This window comes from Andrena cerasifolii, chromosome 5 (genome assembly GCF_050908995.1).
Source record: "Andrena cerasifolii isolate SP2316 chromosome 5, iyAndCera1_principal, whole genome shotgun sequence".
In the NCBI taxonomy this organism is placed as follows: domain Eukaryota; kingdom Metazoa; phylum Arthropoda; class Insecta; order Hymenoptera; family Andrenidae; genus Andrena; species Andrena cerasifolii.
In genome coordinates, this window is record NC_135122.1 from 17,544,546 (window position 1) to 17,569,519 (window position 24,974).

A 24,974-nucleotide genomic window follows, 5' to 3' on the forward strand; every position below is an offset into this window, starting at 1 on the left:
GTAGGACTACTAAGTAGAAATACTCGATATATGGTCAGACGTAAATCACACTGAAGGTTTTGGGCGCGCTCAAAGCTATACTTTCAATTGCTTTACGTATATAACACAACTTAGGAAGAATAGTATTTGAATATGGAGTGTTTCAAACATTCGGTGCTTTTTTCGATTACAAAAATTAAATAGTTTGCGATCTTCATACAGTTATTACTCTTCTATCACGACTTTGGTGTGATTTTGACTATGAATAGTTATTTTACTCATCAAGAAATAGTTTAGGAAGTATTCGAAAAGATATGCTCTAAGAAAAAGAAGAAGTTGGCTTTAATATGACTTGCATACCACAATCAAGAGAAAAATTATTATGTACAAAAAATTCACATTAATTTTAGGAACATAAGCCTGTGGTCTTCCAATTTCGCACCCTATAGAACTGAAAGTATGAAAAATTATATCGAGAAGCGTCTACGACAAACAGAACTTGTTTAAATTCCATGATTTTTAGATTTATGAAATATCGATAAATCACTTTTATTTCATCATACGTAGAACTGTAATTTTCTCAGTTGTGTGCGAAAAATACTCGACCAGAAATTCCTTCGACACTTTAGTAAAATAATCATCCCACCATCGGCAGAATATTATACAAATTATTCCTCCACGAATCTACTACAGAACACACTTATCTGCAGAAAAATAAAGTCCATCAATCTTTGCAGGAAAACCCTCGAATATTTACTAAGAAAAGCCACGAACCCTTAACCAACAGTAAACAGATCTCAAGCAACGAAAACAGAGCTCTCCAAATCAAAGTAAATATTCAAAATCCCATCGTTCCGAGGCTCCGAAAATACATCACCAAAACCGGCAAGCTTCCACCATACGCACATCATTTCCCCCGAGCCGTAGGCAGCAAGTGGCCGCCTAGAAGTTTCCTCCATTCACTCGCGAAACAATCGCCCTGCACCGGCGATATTTTACAAAGGTTCCTACAGCGGCGGCGGAGGAATGAGGGCGGCGGGTCAAACGAGCCCGCGGAATTCGACGAACGCCGGTCGTACGAATTTCGACGAAATGGGAGGAAAGTGGCCGTCATCTGGCGAATAAATGCGTCCACGGTTACAGAGGCAATGGCGACGACCAACGAAACCGCAGCTCGCGCATTTCGGCCAGCGATCGTTCACCGGATATGTTTGGCGGTGTGGCGCAAAAAGAACGGGTCTCGTCGGCAGACCGAGCCCGTATGCACTTGTGGACAACTGTATAACCGCCCCCCATCCTCCGCTCTGTCCACCCCCTCCCCCTCCCCTCCATGGCCATTATAAATCAAAAGCTCGTTGGTTTGTCGGTTATCGCGAAACGGCCGCAAACAAATTGCGAGCCGTGTCGCTCGATCTGTTGTAATAAGGCATAATGCGGCACGATTATCGGACGATAATTGCACGCAATCCGTTTGGATAAAGTGGCCGTCGATTGGTCGGGTTCTATGGACGAAAAGCTCGTTCCTGCGGTCGTTTCGCGAGCCTGCGAATCGTTGCACTATAATGAATTCGGGCACAAGCGGCTGGTTGTTAGTCGTTGGAAGAGGGGTGGCGCGGGGGTATTGTGGTTTGGAAAAATGTTGAATTACGATGGATTTGTAGGTGGGCTTGCTGTGCGTTAGGCGACGAGGTTCAGACAGTTTTTGGACTGTATTTAGATTGAACAGGGATTGTGAAATATGCAGGGTGTTTCGCTTGACTTTATCGCCTGAAATATTTCTGCTGTATTTAAAATCTCAGTAGAATGTTTCCTACAAATGTTGCGTAGGTTAATTAGATGAGACTTTGCCTTTTTATCTACAGTCATCAGCACTTGTATTAATACATCTTCATCCCACGTCGCGGGAATACCATTCCTCCAAAGAAATGCACACCATACAGCTCTTCCACTGTCACCACCCTTCCCCGACTTATGCAGCCAACACAAGTTCCAACTTCTTCGACCGGAACAGCCCTGATTTCATTACAACTTCCACTGGAAGCTACTTACTAATTACTACCCTCGCGTCCCCATAACAGCCGCCCCGTCGCAGACTTCCGTCGCGGCAGTGCGAGGCAAGCAGTTGAGGCATTACGCCCGACTATCTCCTCGAGAAAAATGATGGATCGACGTCGGCTAAACACTCGGCTACAATCTTATCCCGGCAATTATTCACGGCTACGCGCTCTCCCTTCGGCCGGCTCCATTTACAATTCCACTCTGACAGCCAGTCGAACGGTGTTATTTACATTTCCCGGGCGTTTCTGGCTGAATCCTCGAGCCGTCGATCGGGAAGGGATCGAGGGGGATCGGGGGTGCACCGGGGCGAAAGAACGAGCGAAAGAAGACAGAGAAATACGACGAAACGCGAGGGGAGGTGGGGCTGGCTTGTAACGTCCCGATTTAATGGAGCGCGGCGACTTGATAACGGGCAGCGGGGCATTGCAGGATTTATTAGCGTCTCGCGATGCGGATAATGTCTCACCTGCTCGCCGAGCAGAAGCAGACTTTGGCCCAGCTGAATTATTCGCGGGACGGAAATTAAGGCTGGAGGCCGGCTGTCTTTTAATCTCCGCCAAACGTTTCCTTCGTTCCGTGCTGCCTCCCTCGTCGCCCGAACACGACCGATCGATACCGCCAGGAAATTCAATGATACACCGGCCCTACACACGCACCGCGCTGTCCAACTTCTTTTCCAAGGGGACGCTGGCCCACACGGGGTTTAGCAGATGATCACGTTCGAATAAACGTGGTCAGGGGGTGGGCACCCGTTCTACTGCTTTGCTGGTAATTAGTAGAGCGACGGGACAACGTCAAGTCTGTCAGGTGAATAGTGACGTAGAGTTTGCAGCGGCTTCTATACAAGATTAGGACGATCTCGTTAAGACGAATCGATCGATGCTATTTTTTACTTCGGATTCAGACGGGACCAGCTCGAGAAGTGGGCTTAAAGTTTGAGATTTTGAGGTTCTGAACAAAAGTAAAATCTGTAGATCTGTACTTAATTGTAGAGAGGTAGAATAGGTCTATTCATTTCGATAGTGTTTTTAAATCAGTTTCTTGCGTTTACTGGCTGCATTTTTATTTCGAAATTTTCTGCTGATTTTGGAGACTTGAAATATAAATTTTGGTGCGTGGAGTGCTTTGTGAACGACGGTACGAAAGGTTGTCAATTATTAGTTAGCATAATTTAACAAGAAGGAAATGCATAATATACCTACTCTTCTCTGTGCCCTACAAAGCCAAGGGATTCCCAAGAATAAGATTTTTTAAATTTCCTTTCTCCCACCGCTGTGAGTTGAAAGTATTAAACTTTTTTCCGCGGGTCTTAGTTTCCAAGAGAACTGGCTTGTCTGCGTATTTTCCTACTGTTCACGATTATCTTTCGCTGGTAGCTTCTTCGTTCTTTTGATTATTCCCCAATTTTCTGTCCTGCTCTATAAAGTTCCGAGGGAACTTTTAACAAGTTTCACTCGTTTTTTTTCTCAAAGCCTCCCAACTCAAGTCCAGCGATAATGGTCCGAACTTAAACAATGATAAAAAAAAGGAGGGAAACGTTAGTTTTTCATATTCTTTTTCTTTCTGAGTATTACCCAGGCAGAACGAAGAAGTTCCTTTGTTCCAGGCGTTCGACCGTCAGTTCTTAAAGTTTCTCAGGAAAAGACGTAAAAATTGTTCATTATGGACCAGTAAACTTTCTCTCCTACTGCTGGGTTTAGTTAGCGCATAAATATCTCAAACATGTAGTGGAATATAAAGAAATTCACCGATACTGATACGCTACATTAACAATTGAATTAAATAAATAAGGAAAAACTACTGACAGATCCTTGTATGTTATTTAAAAATATTTCTATTTTAAAATTTTATGTAAGGAATATTTACTACCGATATTCTTCTCATGTGTAAGTTCAAATTTTCCCTCGTTAATCGCGTTTAATTTTATTTATGTAGGTCAACATACATGATAAATAAAAGACTAAAGGCTAATATTATTTATAATATTTATAACGTGACGTTTAAGAAAATCTTTTATACATAAAGTAATAGAAAACAATATAAGTAAGTTCGTGATTGGTGGAAGGAATAAACGTTAATCTTACATTTCTATTTCAAGTTTCATTCTTTTGTAATTTTATTTACGTCACAATTTTTGTTCAATGTAATTTACCAAAAGGGTATGTAACTTTATCCGGTAATTCTCTTATCGCAGAGTGGCAATAAAATTACTAGAAAACACACCTACGAGTGTGTCGTAGCAAATTAAAACGAAATGCGTACTGGAAAAGCGAATGTTTGTTGATCCGTATTCGATTAATTCCATTGCTTCTGTCATTTTCGTTTAATGAAGATTGAAGTGCTGGACAAAATTTATATACTAACTATTGAAGCTGCTGTTTCGGAAAATTAAATATCGATCACGGGCAAATCGCTCTCTATTCAGGTATTAATACGACACTCTGTTTCCCTCTCGAATAACAATTTATCGTGTTTATTTAATTTTACTAATAGTCTATAATTTTCAGTACTTTAAACTGTACTCGTCACTGTCCAAATGCCACTGAACTTTCCACTGAATTCTATCAAGAAAAACACTTCCGTTTTTCAAAATAAAGATGTTTTTGCATTTTTATATAACATTTTACATTTCTTAAAGTTTTCACTTTTTATTTTATTAATGCCGTTTGTCAATTTATTCACCAATCACCCATAACTATGAGTGGGTGTTTATTAACAATACGTTGGCAATCAAAGTATTTTGGGGTATTTTTAAAATTTTGTTAATTTTTTAATCTCATTTATGTTCCCTGGCATTTCATATTAAAGCAGAATATTTTATATATCTTTCAAAGAAGTAACTTGCCTTAAAATAATTGATACAACTTAAGAACCTTAAATGAAATTGTTATTTTATTTATGTTTAGTTCCATATTATATGTCTGAAAAATACGTGCGAAACTGTAGATTGCTTTATAAAACAATTTTCAAGAAGCTTCCGTGCCTCACATTGCCTACAGAACACGTCTGACCATACACGATCCATCTCTCCTTACTCCCTTTCGCTTTACTGCTCTCCTATTACTAATTCTACAAATTGCTGTTTGTCTGCTGAAATTTTTTAATCGAGGATATCTAATTACACCATCGTCAACGCATTCGTATTTCTTTGTCAGTGAAATATTTTAAAAATTACGAACCCCACTGTCTATCCGCCTTCTGTCTACATTTGAATATCACTTCGTCGCAATTTGCGTTCTTTCCTTCCCTCCCAATTAATATTACGCGTACACCCGATGCACCGTTGCGTAATATTTACCACGCGGATATTCGTGCTCGTGTATATTTCCGAATGATCACGCGTCACGGTGAAAAATGAATTTACGGTCGATCATACGTTACGTTTAACTCTGTACAATGTACATCACAATGCAGGGCAATGCGTTATTAATTGCCTCGCAGTTAAAATGCAGTGGCTGGTTAGGTGGTGCCTCGTAAATTTACAAAATGACGTGCAGCGTTATTCACCGATGCAACTGGGCGCTATTTACTTCGCGAAACGCTCACAATCAACGTTTACAGTTTTAACAGGTAGGCGATAAAAGAAAATGCAATGTAGGTACTGCATAGCTTCGCGATGTAACGTGTACCGCGTTCTTTGTTCGATTTTAATTAAATGCACTCGTTTTACGATTTCGAAATCGTTTGTGGTATGTTCCTCAGTAAGTGGCGCTAATTAGTGTATGTTGGATTTTATTTAACGATATGTAGATTACATATTTGTTGGGGAAAAGAGTATGTTGCTAAAATGAAGAGGGAATAAAATAATTATTTGTGCGATTCATTAATGATTCGAATTTAAGACGCACTTTTCTTCAAATCTTTTTTTTGAAATTAAAGTATGCCGTAGATTTGAGGCAACAGATTTCATTTTATAAAATACTTGCAAACATTCTTTTTGAAAAGTGAAAGGCGATACTTTGAATTTCAGATGAACCTTAATTTTTAGTTCATAAATGTGTGATAAAACGCATGTGTTTTTTAATTAAGACGGTGTTTGTTATAAATTACTCCCCTAGTAATAATAGTATTCACATACAATAGGTACACTTTTTCGCAGATAGGTACACAAATATCTACGTCTAACACATACAAAACACATAACACAACAATGTTAGGCAAGGATCAAGCACACAAAAATCTTTGCGACGAACTGATGCAAATTTCGAGAAGAATAAATCAATCGTGTAAACAAACATATAAAAAAATCTTTATTCTCATTAATCAATAATGTCTGCGAAAATTATCTAGATTATACTTTGCTTTCATGTTGTGTCACTAGCAGCATCCTTCTCGAGCATAGCGGAAATGAAGCCAGTGAAAGCTTTGCGGGTGCAGAACCATTTTCTTTCCACCAGGCAGTCCCTACTCGCGTATAATACACGTGTGGACCAGAATTACTTTCAGAATAATTGAATTCGAATGAAATGGGCCGAGCTATCGAGCTGAAAATTGCAAATCAGAATATGGTTTCCAGATTCTAATAAAATAGAAGAATTTATAATTGAAAAATTTTCTCGTCATAGCAATAAATGCATGAAAAATGAACGAAGCATTAAAAGTTTCAGAACAACTTTGTACAATTCTGATAATCCTCGAAAATAACAAAACTGTTTAAAGGTTTGCAACTACTAGGGACTGCATAAATTAGTTGGATTTTTACTAGTTTTCTAAGATGCTGCAGAGATTGAAAGTGAAACGCTAAACAATCGAAAGGTTCTTAATGAAACACAGAACGGGAGCTATATATAGGTATGACTGAAAGATAAATATTACGGGAAATGTATGAAATATTAATCCACTCCATTGAATATTCCATAAAGCTTGACGGAAACGATATTCCCGATCAAGGTAAAACGTAATATGGGCACAGTGAAATGACACACTGTCCCGATTTGCATAACGCGCGAGTATCGTTTTTCCGATCATTACAACAATTAAATCAAGTGTTTAAGTGGATCACCATAGCTTCGCAATTACAAAATCCACGCGTGCGCAGCGTGGATTCTCCGATGATTCTTGGCGTTAAGTTCGATGAATGTCTACAATTATTATCACAAAAAATATGTACAATTAAAATGCCATCGGTCTATCCCACCGGCAGGTACAAAATACTGAAAACGCAACTTCCCCTGGCAAATGAATATCCTAAGGAAAATTCGAATTTAATTACGCGACATTAAAAGGAACTCCAGAAACGAAAAAGCTTTCACAGATTTACATTCGGACACTAATATTTTCCGAGATGCTCACCTTTCAGTTTGTAAATTAATTAATCTTAATAAACTTATTTTATTTCAATAAACTGATGTTTTAATATACTTCGCTATTAAAACCAAGTGTTTTATTTTAACTAGGTACTTAATTAAAATCCCTTTTGCCACTTCCTTGCCTTATCTTAAAATCACTTGAAGCCTCGAGACGTCAATCATTCTCCTTTCGCGGGATTATTGACTCAACGTTAAATTACATTTTTTAATCTGATTCAAGGAATATTCGAACGTACGAAGCTGCACGAATAATCTAGCACAGAGAAACTTGACAAATAGTCTCGAGCTTACGAGGCAGGTGACATCAATTTTACGTGATACTGGTGGCCTTCTATTTACTTTCTGTGCGCGGTATTTCACCGTTGCTGAAAATAAAGAAAGCTTTGCCGGGGCTGGATATCTATTAGACACCTATCGCTAGCCATTTTGTTCGGAACCATAAAATGCGGTTCGTAATATATTGCTTCGCAGCACGGTAGCTTTCCCACGGCTGTAATTTCCGGTCGGAGGACGCAGGAAATAATAAATTTTAAGATCGACCCGCGAGTTAATATTCAGATCACCGTAATGCAAATTCGGGGGCCCGATTAAATACACAGGGGTGGGGGGAGGGGGCAGACCGTCGAGATTGGATTGTTATTTGAAATCCTACGGCGAATTTATGATCCCGAGATGAAGCTGACTGCTCGGTTATTCCGTTTCCTTCGTATTTACAGACGGGAAGAAGAATGCGCTTCTGGCGCAGCGTGGCCGTTCGCTGTTGTTTGCATTAATCGAGTGAAATATGGCGGACTGAAGATCAAAGCAAACGAGGCCCCTTCACCTTCTCTGCAGTCTAAATTACGGTTTCTTCCGAGTCAAAAGTACATTTACTTTGCGTCAGGACAAATCTGATTACTTTAACGTAAATCAGCTTCCTCGGAACAGTAGTGGAAGTTACGAGGACTGTATTATATCATTCGATTACTGGACGTTGCACTTTTGATAGAATCTGATGGTGATTGAAAATCGAATTGAAGCACTCTGGATACAATCGTAACACAATTACTTTAAAGTTGAGTATTTTCTGTCTCGAAATAATTTCTGATAAAACAGAACGGATTTCGAATATTTAGAAAATTAAAAACAATATTAGCCCAAGTAGAAATATATTGTAGCTTTTCAAAATGAATGGTGATATTAAGAACTAAGGAAACTGCGCCGAGAATTATTTAATATTTCTTCTATCAGCATGGATCAATTTATATATCCTTGTGCCATTTTAATTAAGGGGTTACCTACCTTCCGGGAAATCAGTTGTAATTGTGCAATAACTAAATATTTTTATACCAAAACATAATATAATAACCTGTTAAAGTGTCCTTCATCTGAATACAAAAGCCATTGCATAAAAATATGCATGTACTTTCTGAAATAAATTCCCAAAGATTCGATTCTTTTTCTACCTCCTGACGGTAGGTAACCCCTTAAAGCCCTTTCAAAAGTCTACAAATAAGCGATTGTATGCCGTTGAACCAACGGGGCACATTCTAATTAACTGTAAAATTCATTGCAATGATATCTCCGCCCATTCTATGTTAAGAATGATCTATGATAAGATAATCAGGCACTTCCTCGAAGTAACAAGGAAATGCAGCGATGTAACTTGTGTACAAATAGCTCAAGGAAAGCTATTATTAAATGCTGTCGTAGTGTAGCCTCAGGTGCGCCAATTTCTGCACTGCATTACCAACTCTGTTACACTGAATCCCAAAGCATACTACGACTTTGGAAGCACAGCCGGGCAATAAACAATTAGGAGAGACAAGGAAACGTAACTGAAACTACCCAGCAACTTATACGGTCCAAGGGAGCCTGAGTTCTCGGAAGCGCAAATTGATTTACTTTTCTGATGCAATTAGAATAGTTTGAACGGGTTTGATGCGCAAACTACGAATTTGTCTTCAATCAATTTCCATCCGCCTCGCGGCGGGGGACTGGATAAAAGAGTTGCCTATTGCTATGCTAGAGGCAAACAAGGAATGCAAATTGGATGATGGCGTTTGAAGAATTGTTAAAAATCAAAAAATATTTTTGTTGCTGTGTATACAGAAGGATGAAATTATTGGAATGCCCAATTTGAATTCAGAGCCTGATCAACACGAGTAATGACACTTTATGTACAAGTACGAAAGGGGTAGAAGATGTGAAGATATAATTTTTATTATGAGTTTATTATCTTATCCTTCAACCTCCATTTAGACCGAGACAATTTCAATACGTTTTTACTGTAAAATGTAGATACTTCGTCAAATTGAATTAAACACATTTTCAAGTCGGTAATAGTTTTAGAAAATTCTTCCAAATTTGGAGAATAATAGAAGAAGCTGTAGATAGTAGAATTGTGATTCAAACTCTTAAGCAAAACTTTACTACAAATTCAACTTCCGTAATCGGGATAGATATTCTTTGAGATTTAAATTATTTTCTTAAATTTACCAAGTGTTTCATAAATATCAAGTAGCGGGGTTGTTTCGAAAATTCGGAGTAATTTAATTCTGCCATCACGCGTGTCCCAAAATGAGCTCTGCCCGGATTTTTCCTAATCTCGTTCAAACGCGGGAGAAATTGTGCCGCCGCGTAAACTAACACGACGTAGCTGTGAACTTTCATTGAGTTTAACTCCAGCTCCCGCGTAAATTAATCTGACGCGAAATTAATTAGCCGGCGCTTTGATAAATTAATACGCGACACGCTGTAAAACCGTGCACGCTGTTTCTACGGCCGCGCTTATTACGTCACATTATACACAAGTATACGAGCTACAGACACGGAGATACGTCTTTCATTCATTGGCTCTACTTACCTGGGAGCGTATCTTAGACGTTAATTAGACGTACTACTGTTCAACTTTGGTGGAAGGATGGATTAATGGCTTTAAACGACATCTCTTATTTATTTATTAAATATTTCTGTTTCAACACGTATCAGGTGCAAATGACACGTCACCATGAGATTAAATGTATTTTATAATCCCCGAACTTTCTTCTGCGAAATAGTTGTTTCAAAGAACCGAAGTGATTTTAGGGGCCCTTGAGAAAAATTAAAATTATGGTCATGGGAACTTAATGAACTTAAAATTGTACTCCCCTTTAAACAATATCTTCGGTATTAAGTTATAATAAAAAATGCAGATTTCATAGAAGAAGATTTAAGGAACATCTAATATCCCTGAGAAAAAAGTATTTTTGTGGAGCTCCTAATCAACCTACTCAATACTCATCGATTAAAAATTAGAACAAAACATTGAACCTCTACTTCCATTCTTCATCACACTCTACCTCTAAATTACCCACAAACCCCTTACTTGCCCTCTGAGAATTGCAGCAAAGCGCATCACTACCCAACTCGCATCAAACAACGAAAATAAAACAAAGCGAAACACACCTGAGGACAAAGAAAATTCACTATTCAAGACTTCACCACCTTTCATTACTATCGATCCCTCCCCCGGGACCAGCAAAATTCACTGCCCCGACTGGTTTGAACGGGGAGGTTGAATACCAACGTAGGAGAGGGTCGACTGCCTGGTGGTCGAACGAAGAAACATCGAGCAACGGTTAAACGAGGACACAGCAAGGATGTCAGGCACCGTGGGTAAAGGTAAACGTGTGTGCTTTTTGTGACTCACATGGGAAGCTGACTGGAGGATGAGTCTGGGCGTTGTGCGCGTTATGGGGGTGCCTGGGGGTTGCGGTCCGTTGCCTGCAGAGGCACAGAACGGCCGCCGTGACCAGGCCCGCTATGCTCAGTACCAGAAAAACCAGGGCGACCGCGAACCAGGTCGTATGCATGCCCAGAATCGTCGATGCCTCGGAGTCTGCAACAAAGAACAAACCGTAGACGGGGCGAAGAAACTTGTTGGCCGGGGCCACCTCCCGCGCTTGTCAGAGTCGCGGGCGAAGCTTTTTCCGCGGGCTGCGTTGCATTACGTCCTGCCCGTCGCTCGTGCTACCGAAAAACTTAACGAGCATCGTCGAGGAACGCAAAGTGTTCTTCGCGTCGCTACTGAGGACAATGCACTCGCTCGATGCACTGCTCTGCGTTTGGGTGTGTGACTGCGAAACGGAAAGGAATCGTTGATGCGATGGTTTGTTTTTTTTATTTTTTATTTATTTGGTTCTTGCAGCGTCTAATGGTGAAGGTAGTTATGGTAACATTTTGCTGGCAGCATCTAGGACGGATGATTTTGTGATTGGGGTTTAAAGGGACTTGATTGGTAGTTGGGTTTTTTGTAGGGGTTGGTGCATGGGGGATGCTTTTTGTTTGGGTGTAGTTTCTCAAATTTAGTTTTAATTGATTTATTTGATAAGAGGTGGAGGATTTTAGGCAGGTTAAGATTAAATATTATAATGTGGTACAACTGAGGATTTGATGAGTGATCAAGAATTTGGGGTAGGTTAGGACGTGATATTATAGTGTGCTTTATTCTCTTTTTTTTATTGAAAATGATGTTTTTTGTATTTTTAAATTCCTGAATGAGATTTCGTCGAAAAGTGATTTTTAGATTTGTATTTATAGTTTATTGGAGATATACTTAAACAGACTAATCTCAATCTCTAATATGGATAAAAATCTGTAATGATTCTAGAATCAGTAGCTTATTTCTCTATTTCAAAAAGAATTAATTTCTCTGTAAATTTTCACAACAATACCTTCCCCTATATTTGTCTCAGATGGCAAAACGTGATTTACTTAATTTGATAAATAAAACACTCAACCACTCTTTTGAACCCAGAGTAATATCAATAGTCTATAAGAATCGGGCTAGCATTGAAAAGCAATACATATTAGTATGTGAAAACACGAAATTCCTCATTTGCATTTGAGTGCAGAAACTTGTTATTCAATTATTATGCTGCAGAAAGCTACGAGGGCCACATAAATATATCGGGGCTGGTTTCCAGAGAAGTAATGCATATTTGCAAACCAAAATGTTGTTTTCCGTTAAGAGTAATCTTGCCTCAACAAGGGTTTGCTTGAAACGCTCTGGGCTTTGCATGCTAATAGGATTTCTTTGATTCGTCTACTTCCGCGCGGCGTGTCGAAACGAATACTTCAATTTCACATCGCCCAAGTTGGAATTGGCTTTGTACTGGACTCTAATTGAAACGCTGCCGTTTTCCACGGAACTGTTAACGGTTACTACAAAAGACCGCCTGAGAAATTAATCTTTGAGTATGTCAAGTCCCGCGACGTGGAGTCAAATATTAATTAACCCTTTAAATCATTATATTTACTATTTCGTACTCTGAGGTATTATAACCACCTGGTATGAAAAAAATTATACAAAACATTATACAACGTTTCACCGATAAAGCATTATCACTGTAAACTACGATAAGAAGAGATCGAGCGAAGAATACACGACCAGCAACAGCGAGCAGGATAGCCAGCATCAAGGAGGTAGCGGACAGCCAGCTGTACACCAGCTAGCCGACCGCACGAACACCAAAGAGGCCCAGCCAACACCAGCTGACGTTCAGCGTGGGACGGAGGCCCCAATCAACCAACAGAGTCGACACCACCTTTGCAGAGCTGTGCCCCTGATCCTCGCCAGAAGATTGCCTTCCCGTTAATTCCCGCTAATCGATCGCCAATACCAATACAACATATTTAACTTCAATCCTTAGTAAGGAAACTGTACGAAGCCGATCGTACAGAGTATATTGTAAACAATAGCATAGAAAAATAAAATATGAATTAATATAAGAATCTTGCTGTGGTCGCCGCTGGGAATCAAGCAAAATAATGCGTTTTAGTCGCGAAGAAACAAACCTAAAGGGTGCAATGGATGAACGTGACTAAGTAGTAAACAAATTCTCAGATAAGAGCGATGAGAAGATTCTTCCTGGAAGATCCCAGGCTGAGGCTGTGGGATGGGGTCTCCCACCTAGGTATTTGTCACGTGACAAATATTATATTATTATATTATTACCACGCCAATCAATGTTCGCACTCTTAAAATAATTAATGTTCTCTTACAAATAGTATTTTAAGTGACTATCCAAGTGACAGTGTACAAAAGTACGGAAAAAGATAATAAAAGTGTTGTTAACGTACTAACGAGTGAGTGAAGAATAAAATCTAAAGAATAAAATATTGTTAGTCCGCTACAAGTTTCAATAGTACGTTCCAAATTATATATTTAATTAATTTCTTATTAGTATTTCCCGCTAAATTATTAATTCGCTGAAATATCCTTCATAAACAAACTTCGTACACAATAAATTGGAGTAACTTTTACTATTCATTTGCCAAATAAACAATTTCAATATCATTCCATACCTCTCCTGATACTGACCACAAAACCGCTTATTTTAAAACGAGCTCACCTCAGAATTCTACCCAATTATCATTCCCTTTCAGTACCTCAAATAAAAAAAAAATGAACTGAACGCTTTTACCACTTAAACCTTCTTCTCGAATTATCAAAGATTAATCACCCTCCCATTCAACCCCCAACAAGATTCTCACAAACCAAAGCATGAATGGAGGCCTGCGGGGGTAGCCCAAATGAATCGCCGGGTAATTAGAACTTACTGGCACAGAGGGTGGAGGTGGCCTCGTCGGAACCATCACCGCAGTGATTCACGCCGTCACAAAGGAGGTCCATCTCGATGCAGAACTCGTTCTGAGTACATCGAAAGTCCTTGCAGGTGTGCTCTGGAAAGGAAGAGAAATTTGTGGGTTAAAAGCGGCACGAGCAGGCAGGGGGAACGCCGGTGAAAAACGGAAAAAGTATCGCGTGCAAGTACGTCGACCTTGCGAGGGGGTTACGCGCCCCTCGAGTCGAGGGCTCTCCGACAGGTGTCGGGGCTTCAACGACAGGCTAGTTTTCGAAACAACCCGCTCTTTTCGGCTCTGAACTCTCCCCTAGGCAATTTTCGTCGCGTTTCTACTGCTGCTTGAATCTCCGTGACCCTTTTAAGCATTTCTATCGCGCGCTTTCTGAGGATCAGTGACGAAATTCGACGAAAATCAGCTTCGAATTAGATGGGCAAGAACTGTGATGAATAATTGCATGTATGTAAATAGGAGTAATAAAGAGGTACCCCTAATTTTGGCTTATGTGAAAAGTGTGGAGGGATGAATATATGCTAGCAGCTCAGGGGGTGAAGTTACGCATTAAAAAGGGGAATGAATGTGGATACTGTGTGCAGTGTGGTGAGTATAATTATTTGAATTTGCAGATTCAGCGTATAAAGTATTTTTCTTTAATAAGTGCTGAAAATATGCTCCCTCAGCTTAAATGCAAACGTTATACAAACAAGTCTATGTCTTTTATACTGAAACGTTTCATAGGGTTCGTAGAAAAAAGAAGAGAAAATTCTAGAATTCATAAAAGAAAAAATTCCGTCAATAAAAGACTGAAATTGCAAGGATCAGTGAAGGAACAAGCATCTTCCAGATGATCATTAACTTTTCAACAAATATTTCTTGCCAATTTCTAATTTCTTTTAACATACATTCACCATTCTAACAATAAACCCGTAGAACAACAATGACGCGACCGTCAATGATTAGGAATTAATTTGCAATTCAGATTCTACGGGCACGATGTAGGTAATTGTTCGTGAATGGAAACATCGCCCCGTGCAGTTAGCGAATGAGAATTAATTAGCTGCATTATAGGAAATGATTGTTCAAACAGCAGACCCGCATAACCGATCAATGAAGAACAAATTTGAGTGGAACCTCACAACGACGAGGCTGTAAAACGATTAATTACTCAAGTCTGCATTTTGATGATTTACATCTGTCTTGGTGTACTTCCGCCTGGTTTCATACGAAATTTCTGTGCATCTACTTGGGTTAGAGGAAACGAATTAATCCTATTCACGCGATCAGCCATGATTACACCCATACATTAATATTAATGGCAATATTGGCGACTATATTAATATTAACAAACGATTCGAATAATTAGTTCGGTGTCGCTATTGTTGACTACAGAATTGTTAATATTAACCCATTTGGCGCATACAACTCATTGTCATTAACATAGATCTCATTACTAAGTCCCTATTTCCTATCATCAAATGAAAAAACCATTTGAACACCCACAAATTTCTTTTCATTTTTCACTAAAATTAAATGGAGGTATAAAATTTGTTATAATTTATATAAAGTTTAATTGGAGATTGAATAATTTAATAAACTATATTAAAATTTAATTGTAGGTTCAAAAGTTTATATAATTTATGCAAGGTTTAATTGAAAATTGAATAATTTGATAAATTATATTGAAATTTAATTGTAGATTTAAAACTTTTTATAATTTCTGTGAGGCATTCAAGGCATTCAGATACAGTAAAGATTTACGACCCATATTTAAATTGTGTAAAATCATACGAGGTTCCATTGGAAGATGGATCCCTGGTTCTTTTATACACAAACTTCCCGCAACTCAATAAAATCGAATTTATTTTCCTTCGCGATGGCCACTCAGAAGTTCGCTGTAATACGAGGAATACAGGCTGGCCGATTATTCTTGGTCGTAGGGAACGCGGACGATAGGGCCCATAACTTTGCCCGATCATAACAAAGTAATCGATAAAGGTGGATGAGGATGGGGGAGGCAGCGATTCCTCTCGTCCCGGTTCGCAATTATAACTCTCGGGGGTGGTCCAGGATCGAAGGTAATAAAACGAGAAACGGAGGGTTAAAGGATTGGCGTGAGAGAAATGGCTGGATGGGACCGAAGAAAAAGCGCGAGCCAGCGTCGCGACGGCTTGGAAAACGTAATTTTCTATAATTTAATAGTTGAAATTCTTTTCCCCTTTATCTGCCCTCTTCCACCAGCTCGGCCAGACTGGAGGCGCTCGCGGAACGGGAAAGGAGAGGAGCGAGCGAAACGGTGCGTTTCGTCGTGATTAAAAAGGGACCAGCTCGGCTGTAAATCGTTCGCGATATACCGTTCGATGAAATGAATCTACCTGTCGCCAGGACTTACGATGGAATAATTCCCGATGCCTCGTATTCTATTAGTACCTTTCCCCGTCCGAGTTATGGGCATTGTTAGAACGAGTTTTAGATGCTGGCCTAAGATGAACTTCGAATGGCTGGCGTGGTCTTTCGGAACTTCCGCAGTAAAATATCAGTGACACGGATTTATCTTCGACTATCTGCAAGGGGCTCGATTCCTTGGAGCACGTACTTGATTGATTTTATTGTCCGCGAAGTACTTGAATACTTGGATTTCTACGCTACGCTACCAGTGCTAGTCACTGGTATTCTATATTTCGTAATAGCGCGTGTTGTTTTATTGCCATCACTGAAAGTACTAAAGTACCTAATGACTAAATCACTGGCGCACCCAGAGGGGAGCCAAGGGGTCTCTTTTTCTTTGTAAAAAGAAAAGAAAACTGGATTTCTTTCTTTAAATGAATTTTTATAATCACCTACTGAATTCTATTAAATTTGCATTAGAAATATTTGTATCCTTTCAACTTGCCCCCCCCCCCTCAGGATTAAATCCTGAGTGCGCCCCTGGACTAGATCACCCATACCACGCAAGATACCCTTTAAAAATCGCTACAGTACGAATTATACCGGCAAAACAGAATCAAGGACCCCTCCACAGTTTCGTGATCACATACCGAATTCATTTCTCTCCTCGCAGAATTACACACGTGCGCAAAAAAGAACCCACACACTGCTGCATTTGAAAAACAGTTTGGGGGCGTGGCTCGTAAAGATTCAACGGCAGATAGAATGTCCTGTACACAGGGATGGTCGGAACGAACGTTCGCGTGTTCGCAATCGTACTTTCAGCGTTCCTAAACTTCCCTCTGTTTAACTTGACGCGTCAATTATTCGTTACCCGTTCCGATTAATCGATGCAGCTGACTGCGTCCAAGTTTTTACAACGCTCTGTTCGCTAATGGTTTTCTGCAACTCATTCGCGGTGCTTCGGGAACGGGGATTCGCGAACGTTTACACGTTAGGTCGCTCGACAGTTAATCACGCATCTTTGGCCGCCAGGACGTTCTTTCCCCCAGCGAAATAAAATTGCAAAATCGCTAACGAATTGAAAAACTGTTTTGCTGGGCGAGATTGAAGTGTACACGCAGATAGGAATTACTTTCGGGAATGGATTTTCTCCGTGAGTTTGTATAACGACATTGAACTGGTAGTTCATGAAGCTGAATAAATTTTTTCGTTACACGAGGGGAACATTATTGTGTTTCAGCTGCCAGAGATTGGTTTTTTTTATGCATTCTTAATGTCCGATTGCAATTTGCTGCGGTATACAAATTTTTGCAGAATTTCGGCGTGCTCGCGCTGTTCTTTTCGCTAAACGGAAGCTGAATCAATAATTTGCCAGCAAATTGTTTACATAAGCAAAATCAAAAAGTGATCCAAACTCTCTGACAGGGTTCTCTTTTCGACCAATGCTAACTATGCATTTTTAAGGCAATGAAATCCAGACGTAGTTTAAATTTTCATTTTGATCGGATGAATGAAAAACCAGAACTTATCCTTTTTTTGTTATGGCATCCATGCTGTTATTCATTAAACAAGAACCGGATGATTTTACTGGCAATTATCGAAAAACCTCCCATACACTTTCTATCGACCAGGACTCCCGAACTTCGAACGTGAATAGAGTTTTCAGCAGGGCTATATTTCACCGCGATTGCGATTGCACCAGCGAAGACTCGCAAGGGGCTCGTTGACTTTCTACAGGGTATTATGGACTCTGGAACTACTCCACTTTAAAGTCCAGCAGGGTCTGAGTTTCGGGCCTCGTAAATTGAGTAAATAAATTAGGCAGATCCTTGCTCTGATTTCGTATCAGATATATTCATAGATCATTGTGAACGTAATCAGAGATTACGAAGAAGATTGTGTGTTCATAAAATGCCATGTATTTATTGCGCTTAGTTGTTTATAACGATATCGTGGTTTGCTATCAGATGTTATTCTCAATTAGAAAATTCTGAATTTTATGATAAATAGTGAAGCTTGCTTAGGGAATTACTATATGTAACTATAAAATTATTTTTCGGTATTTTATGCTGTTTTTTAGGCCCTATAGTCTTTCATACTTCAAGGGCTCGCAAAATAGTATACAGACTTTTTGGTCTATGTACTTTTTCATAACTAATAGTGTTCACATTGATATTTTTTTAAATGTCCACCTCGAAATGATTTTTATAGAATGTTAAGACGGGTGTTTATTCACCTACAAGCACCTATAACTTCTTTTAACCCTCTATAACACCATGTGACTTCGTGCTAGCATAACATCTGTGTTCTCTATCATAGAATTAAGACGCTAATTCACAGAAGTAACTATTGTAGCATAGGCACCGCGAACCTTTACATTGCAAATGAAACATTTATGAAACGAAATTAACACGTGCCTGTTAATTTATATAAAATCTTTAACCAACGTCCTAAAATTGTCACTTATAGACTTATTCACTCTCTAGTGAATTCTGCAAACTGACAGATCTGACATCATCGTTTGCGTTATCAATGCACAAGCATCGAAAAAACCAACCCCCATCACTTTACATTCTACAGAATTCCTCACAAAACCTCTAAAAGAATCAATAAACACAAAAACAGGCAAACCGATACAGCGATCAGACCACGAAAGCTCATTTACACTTGCTTGTTCGCGATGGAAGGCGTTAATCGATGGCGAAATTCGTTTGTTAACACTGCCAATATCGGTTCGCGGGCTCCTAGGAGAAACCGCCCCACGGTCGAACCTAAGTTCACGCGTTGCTCTGCGTTGGCAACACGTTGGTATGCAGAGGTTTGCTTAACGACTGCTGTTAATTCCATCAGTGTATCGAGCAAATTGCACGGGATCCACGCTACGACCGTTGTCCGCCGTTAAATTATTAGGCAATCGGGAAAGTTAAACGCCGCTCGCTGCAGCGGCGAGTAGGAATATTCCCTGTCGTTGCCGTTGTTTTCATCGATTAGCATCGGCGGCGATACTAATGGCTGCTAACGAGCCACCGCTGCAAATGGCGCCCTTACAACGGGAGCGTTCGAATTACTTCGCGCTGTTTCGATGCCATTACAGCCAGGAAAATGGATGGAAACCGTATAATCTGCAAGGAAATCGATCGGCAAGTAATATCCTATGTTTTATTCATCTCTCGTTCTCCGGCAGAATCTCTTGATCTTCCTACGAGCGACTGATGGGAGACAGGCTTTCTTTCCTGGGATTACTGGCCGCAACGACCCCCTAATAATTGTTTAAGTTATTTGCGATACACTTGGGAGTAACATCGCTCGACTGTTAGGTACACGTCGATTTTGATGAAACTCGGCATAGCTACAGATAGAGTACTTAAAAATATTAGACAGATATTTCTTTTTAACGGCGGAAATTTGTTTTTGGGGGGTGAAAATAGCCTTCAAAGTTGAGGGTTGGAAAATTGTTTAGTCGAATAGCTCGAAAATTGCAACGGGATGAATTTAAATGTTTGACTATGCTCAAACTATTCTCAAGAAAATTGCGTATGTTAGGTGGTACTAAAAATTTGAGGTATAATCGAAAGTGGTAGTAGAAATCTACTGCGGATGGTCAGTACTGAAGACGGAAATGTGACTTGCTACAGTCATTCCGTGTGTATTGATTTGTCGTCTGCAAATCCGATTGTTGGAATCAATTACAATCCCATTGGGCGTTATCTACCGGCGTTGCGGTTAAATCCCTTGGCCGAGTAACATCAAAATACGCTATTAAGCTGGGAAGACTGCCTGGAACGCGGACGATTCGTCTGGTGGATATTAATTATGATTAATTACTGCAGATATCGACTACTGAAGAGTCGAGCGCTTAGGAATATCTGACTGCAATTTAAACATCTTTTTAACTACTTAGTAGTAGGTATTGTATAGTGTTATGAAAGAGAAAGGATTAATTATATACCTCAATGAAGATGTATTTGAAAATATAAAAATTCACTTATATGTCGACAACGGGGTAAACAACCATTTTCAACATATGCGCTTTAGAAGAAAAGTTTCGAAAATCCGCGAATAAGGTTGACAGTTTTTCGAGCGTATTTCAAAACAATGATTGTTTTCAATCAAAGAATCCGTACGTACAATGGAAAATAAACTAATATAGTTTATAAAAAAAAATGAAATTTGATTTCGGACTTGCTGTTCCATAGTTACACATTCGACCAGCTCGCGTAGGAGGTCTAGAAGATTAATTAATATATTAAATTTTATGGATGTTTTTCTATTTATTTTTTTGTATAGTCTCTTAAGACAGCGTACTAAAGGTAGGTAATAAAAACTTTCGATGAAAACTGTAAATTGTTCCTGAAAAAAATTCTTAAAAATGGCTTACTTTTCCGGCCGTCATAGTGGTGTTCCCCCTTAATAAGCGACACAAATGTAGACTGCTAATGTCTGCGACATGAAACTGGAACTAGTAATTTGAAACGAACTTACCCCAATTTGGATACTATAAGGCAAAGATGGCAGTGTTAACTATATAACGAATTAATGAAACGGTTAATTTGTACGGGTAAATGATATTCTCATTTAAAGGCAGAAGGTCGAGGAGGAGTGGAACGTTTAATTAAATGAACTTTGCGCATATATGTATAATACAATTATGATAATGCCATCATTTACAAGAGCTAAAGTAAAAGTGCTCTCGGATATTAATTCATCTTGGTACCCATGGCACGCTTAAGCTAATTGAATTAATTAATCGCACATCCATACCCTTTCTAAATGGAACGATGACCCGCGCACGTAGCTATTCGTGTCCAACCACGTTTCCTGAATTATGAATCGACGACGTAGAACGCATTAACCGTCTGCATAATGATGCATCGCGTAATTTTGAGCCCACGACAGAGTGCAGCCGAGAATCGGGACCCTTGTCCCTAGGGTGAAATGTCGGTTCGTTAGTTAATTGAAACATACCCCCGTTCTCAATCTCTTCTTTTTTATGTAATGCCATTCTGTCTTTTTCTTTTTAATAGTTAACTCTGGCCTCATTATTGCAAGATCATGAAAGTTTTGCTAGTGACCATCATTAAAAAAATACTTGTTTACAAGTGATATATCATTAGTGGAATAATTCACTAGCGACATATTATTAGTGAGACACATCTCTAGTGCTATATTATTAGTGAAAAAATTCACTGACGACACATTATTCACTTGGAATACATTTTCAAAAATGATCCACCACCGAATAAAAATATCACGACAACATGATAATGATAGCAAGGTGAATGTCCCAATTTCTGCTCATGTCCCCATTTCTGATCATTTCGTGTTTTTCTTATTATTAAATGCGTTACGTTTGTACTATAGTTGCAACAAAGTAATTCTAAATTATTTAAAAGCTTGGGGCAATGTATATATCGCTATTTTTCATGAGCAGAAATAAGGACATTTAGAGCATTATATATTTAATTAGAATTTACTAATAGTTAACAATCTTGAAGTACCTTTCTTAAATAGTTTTTGAATTGGTTGAGTTATTATTATTACAGAATTAATCAATTACTCTGCAAATTTTGATCACAAACAAATTTTTTACAGCTTCTTTATGACGAGTTATTTCTTAAATGAGCAGAAATTGGGACATTCACCTTATCATGTCTGTTCTCGTTTTGTTATACTTGAATTTGTTTCTCATCGGTGGCTGGTTGCTACTTTTTATTTTTCCATCAATGGCGCTGTGTCGACTGCTTTCGACATATGGGTGGCCAAATGCACGACGATGCAGATTATAAAATATCGCCTATAGAAGGGGAGAACATTTCAACGTGACTGCTCAAAATTATGCGTCCCAGGAGACGTTATTTCTGGTTTGCGCGCGCTTTCCCGACAGCTGAATGTCAAGTTAAAACAAATGTGATACAGCTGTTTTTATTTTTCAAATACCACCTGCGCAATGTGGAAAAGAAATGAAAATATACGTTTTGGAAGTATTAAGCGTTGACCTTTTATTTTTGTTAAAGAAATAGCATCGTTTCTATAAAAAATGGCACATAATTTTTCTTTCTACTTCGTCTGACCGAAAATCTACTATTACTGTACTCCTTTCTATTTCTATATTCTGTTCTTGAAATAAAAGACAGCAGGGAATAAACTAGTTCGCAAGACTTAGAAACTTTAAACAAATTCTGCTTCATTTAATTCCAAAGAGATGAAATTCTTCAGTAATTAAAGTGGAAATCTCAAGTCCCTCATTATCCGTTGTTACGGATTGAATACGACACAGTAGTATCATTAAACCCTCGTTCAGAATTTTCACCAGATCGCTGAAAATCTCTCTGATACATAATACTTTCCACGAACCCTCATACACATCGCAAACTTCTAAACAAATCTCCTACAATTTTTCAATTCCCCTCAAGCCTACCGCGGCAATCTCGCTAAACGAATACGGTGCAGCAGTATTATGAACTTCTCGCCAGAATTTTCACCTGTTCGTTGCGATTCTTCGTACTGAACTTCGTACTCGACACCGTAATACAGAATGATCTCATTTTCAACCTAAGGAATTTTGAAATAGCTCCCTCACAATTTTACTAAAAAGACGCAACTCCGACGGTCCACCTTATCCATTTCCACCAAATCCGCTAAAGCAGCTTGCCGAACGAGTACGATGCAACGGTATCATTAAATTCTCATCCCGAATTTTCGGCTGCTCGCTGAAATCCTCCGCGTATAATACTCCATAATGCTTCTCGAATATCCGGGCGTGTTCGGCGTGCGCGCGGGGAAATATCGCGAAAATCGTTGCGCCAGACGTTGACGTTTTATAGCGCTGCAGTTTTGCGTAACCCGTTAGTTTCAGGCCGTTTGTGTGCGCGCCAGTCGCGAATGACGCCGGCATTAAAATGAATGCCCCCCCTCCGTTGGATCAATGGGACTCGTAACGACGAAATATAGTACACCATAAATGGACGTGATTTCGCTGATATTGTAACGCACAAATTCTCTAACGATCGATGCTCCCGATCCGCGCTGCATACCTCGCCGCAGAAATACGGGGGAAAAGTGGACTCGAGCGAATGCTCCGCCAGGGCGTCCCGACGCATTCAAAGCGTCATCGACGTCGTTGCAAAACACTGTCATTCCGAAACACACTGAAATATCAATTTTCCGCGGCGTTTTAACGAGCCGATTCAAAGCTACCTGCTTCCGATCGGCGGGTGAAAATAGATATTTCAATAACTGACCCGCGCTGCTCCACTTCTGTTGGTTTTGCTTACGCGCAACATGCTCCTTCCGTTGTAATTCGTCGACCAGCCCAGGCGATGTTAGCTCGCGGGGATTCTGATGGATTGATGGCGGGGGATGAATGATCGCGAGACTTCTGCTCGCGACAGAATTGTATAGAAGCTTGAAGAACGTAAGGGTAGGAAGTAGGCTTCATGGTTAAAACGCCCCTAGATACGTTCATATTTTAGTCCAGTTTCCCAACCTTTTTTGAGTCGCGATCCCCTTCTATAATATTCAAATTACCTGCGATACCCTTCCCCCATATAAGGTAAGGTAAATTTAATAAGGTTAAACGGGGTGCCCTATTTAGGACGCTAGGAGTAAGGTGATTTTTGGGATTTTTTTTCTAAGAAACTGTTAAGCGGATCTTTCCAAAACTTTCAGGGTATTTTAATTCACATTCAAACAATAAAAATTAATTTTTTCGTTACAAAGTGTTCGGTAGAAATGGAGATATATGAACACGTTCGTAGGGACTCGCGCCCCGGAGTTACAAATTTGCAATTATGTTGGGGGCCTCAATTCTTCTTTGAAATAACAAAACCAACGATTTTCTTATTTCTTGTATAATTTCTAACTCTAATATTATTAAGAAAAAAAATTAAAAAACCATGGCAACCTCCCAGAAGACACTTCGCGATCCACATAGGCTAAGCAGAGATATCTCTTCTGCAACGAACACTCTAAAGAATAAAGATTTCATTATCGTATTTCATGCCCTTTACTCCAGCGCAAAGAATCACAGTTGAATTTTAAGTGGATCACTCTGTCAACCCCTCGTTCCACAGCAAGATTTACAGTTTCTTAACTCAGCAGGTACCGTCAGATCTCTAGCTCCTGCCTTAAGGACACCTCAAGCCCCGATAGAGTATTAAGGAGCTTCAAGAGCCTACCAAGCAAGTACATCCACACTAACGACAAATCGAAAGCAAATGGAAAGCAAATCGATCCCACGTCACAATCAATTCCGAATTCCATCCCCAAATCCCGCCACGAAACAGCAGACACGCGACAGTCATCCCCTCGGCGGGCACGCGCAATCTGTAACCCCGTAAGCGGCCTCCGCGCGACGTGCCCCAATTTTTCATCCGACTGGCTCGTACTGGCAGCTTTCCCCAGACAACGGGTCTCGCCAGAATCCCTCGTCTGGCTGGGATTATCCCCGACAAAAGAACAACGTCTGGTAATGAAAGAACGCATCCGCGTTTTCAGCGAGAAGACTCGTCGACCATTGAGGCCGGGGGCAGCCTCCACTCCCCGTCGGTCCGCCGGATATTCAAGTAGAATTAAACACGCCTGGCATCGCGAGCCTGTAAAGGGGGTGGCGGACGGAAACATTTCTTCATCGCG

The 24,974-nt window shown here is 39.7% G+C and overlaps 1 protein-coding gene across 1 annotated transcript in view; it reads right to left on the reverse strand.

Moving 5' to 3' along the window:
• LOC143368888 (uncharacterized) overlaps positions 1 to 24,974 on the reverse strand; it is a 212,165-nt gene that overhangs the window by 10,761 nt on the left and 176,430 nt on the right. The window contains exons 4-6 of the mRNA XM_076812094.1: positions 13,929 to 14,051; positions 11,017 to 11,205; positions 10,693 to 10,772 (exon numbers count right to left, since the gene is read on the reverse strand). Coding sequence (XP_076668209.1) covers positions 10,693 to 10,772; positions 11,017 to 11,205; positions 13,929 to 14,051 — 392 coding nt within the window. The remainder of the gene's footprint in view (positions 1 to 10,692; positions 10,773 to 11,016; positions 11,206 to 13,928; positions 14,052 to 24,974) is intronic.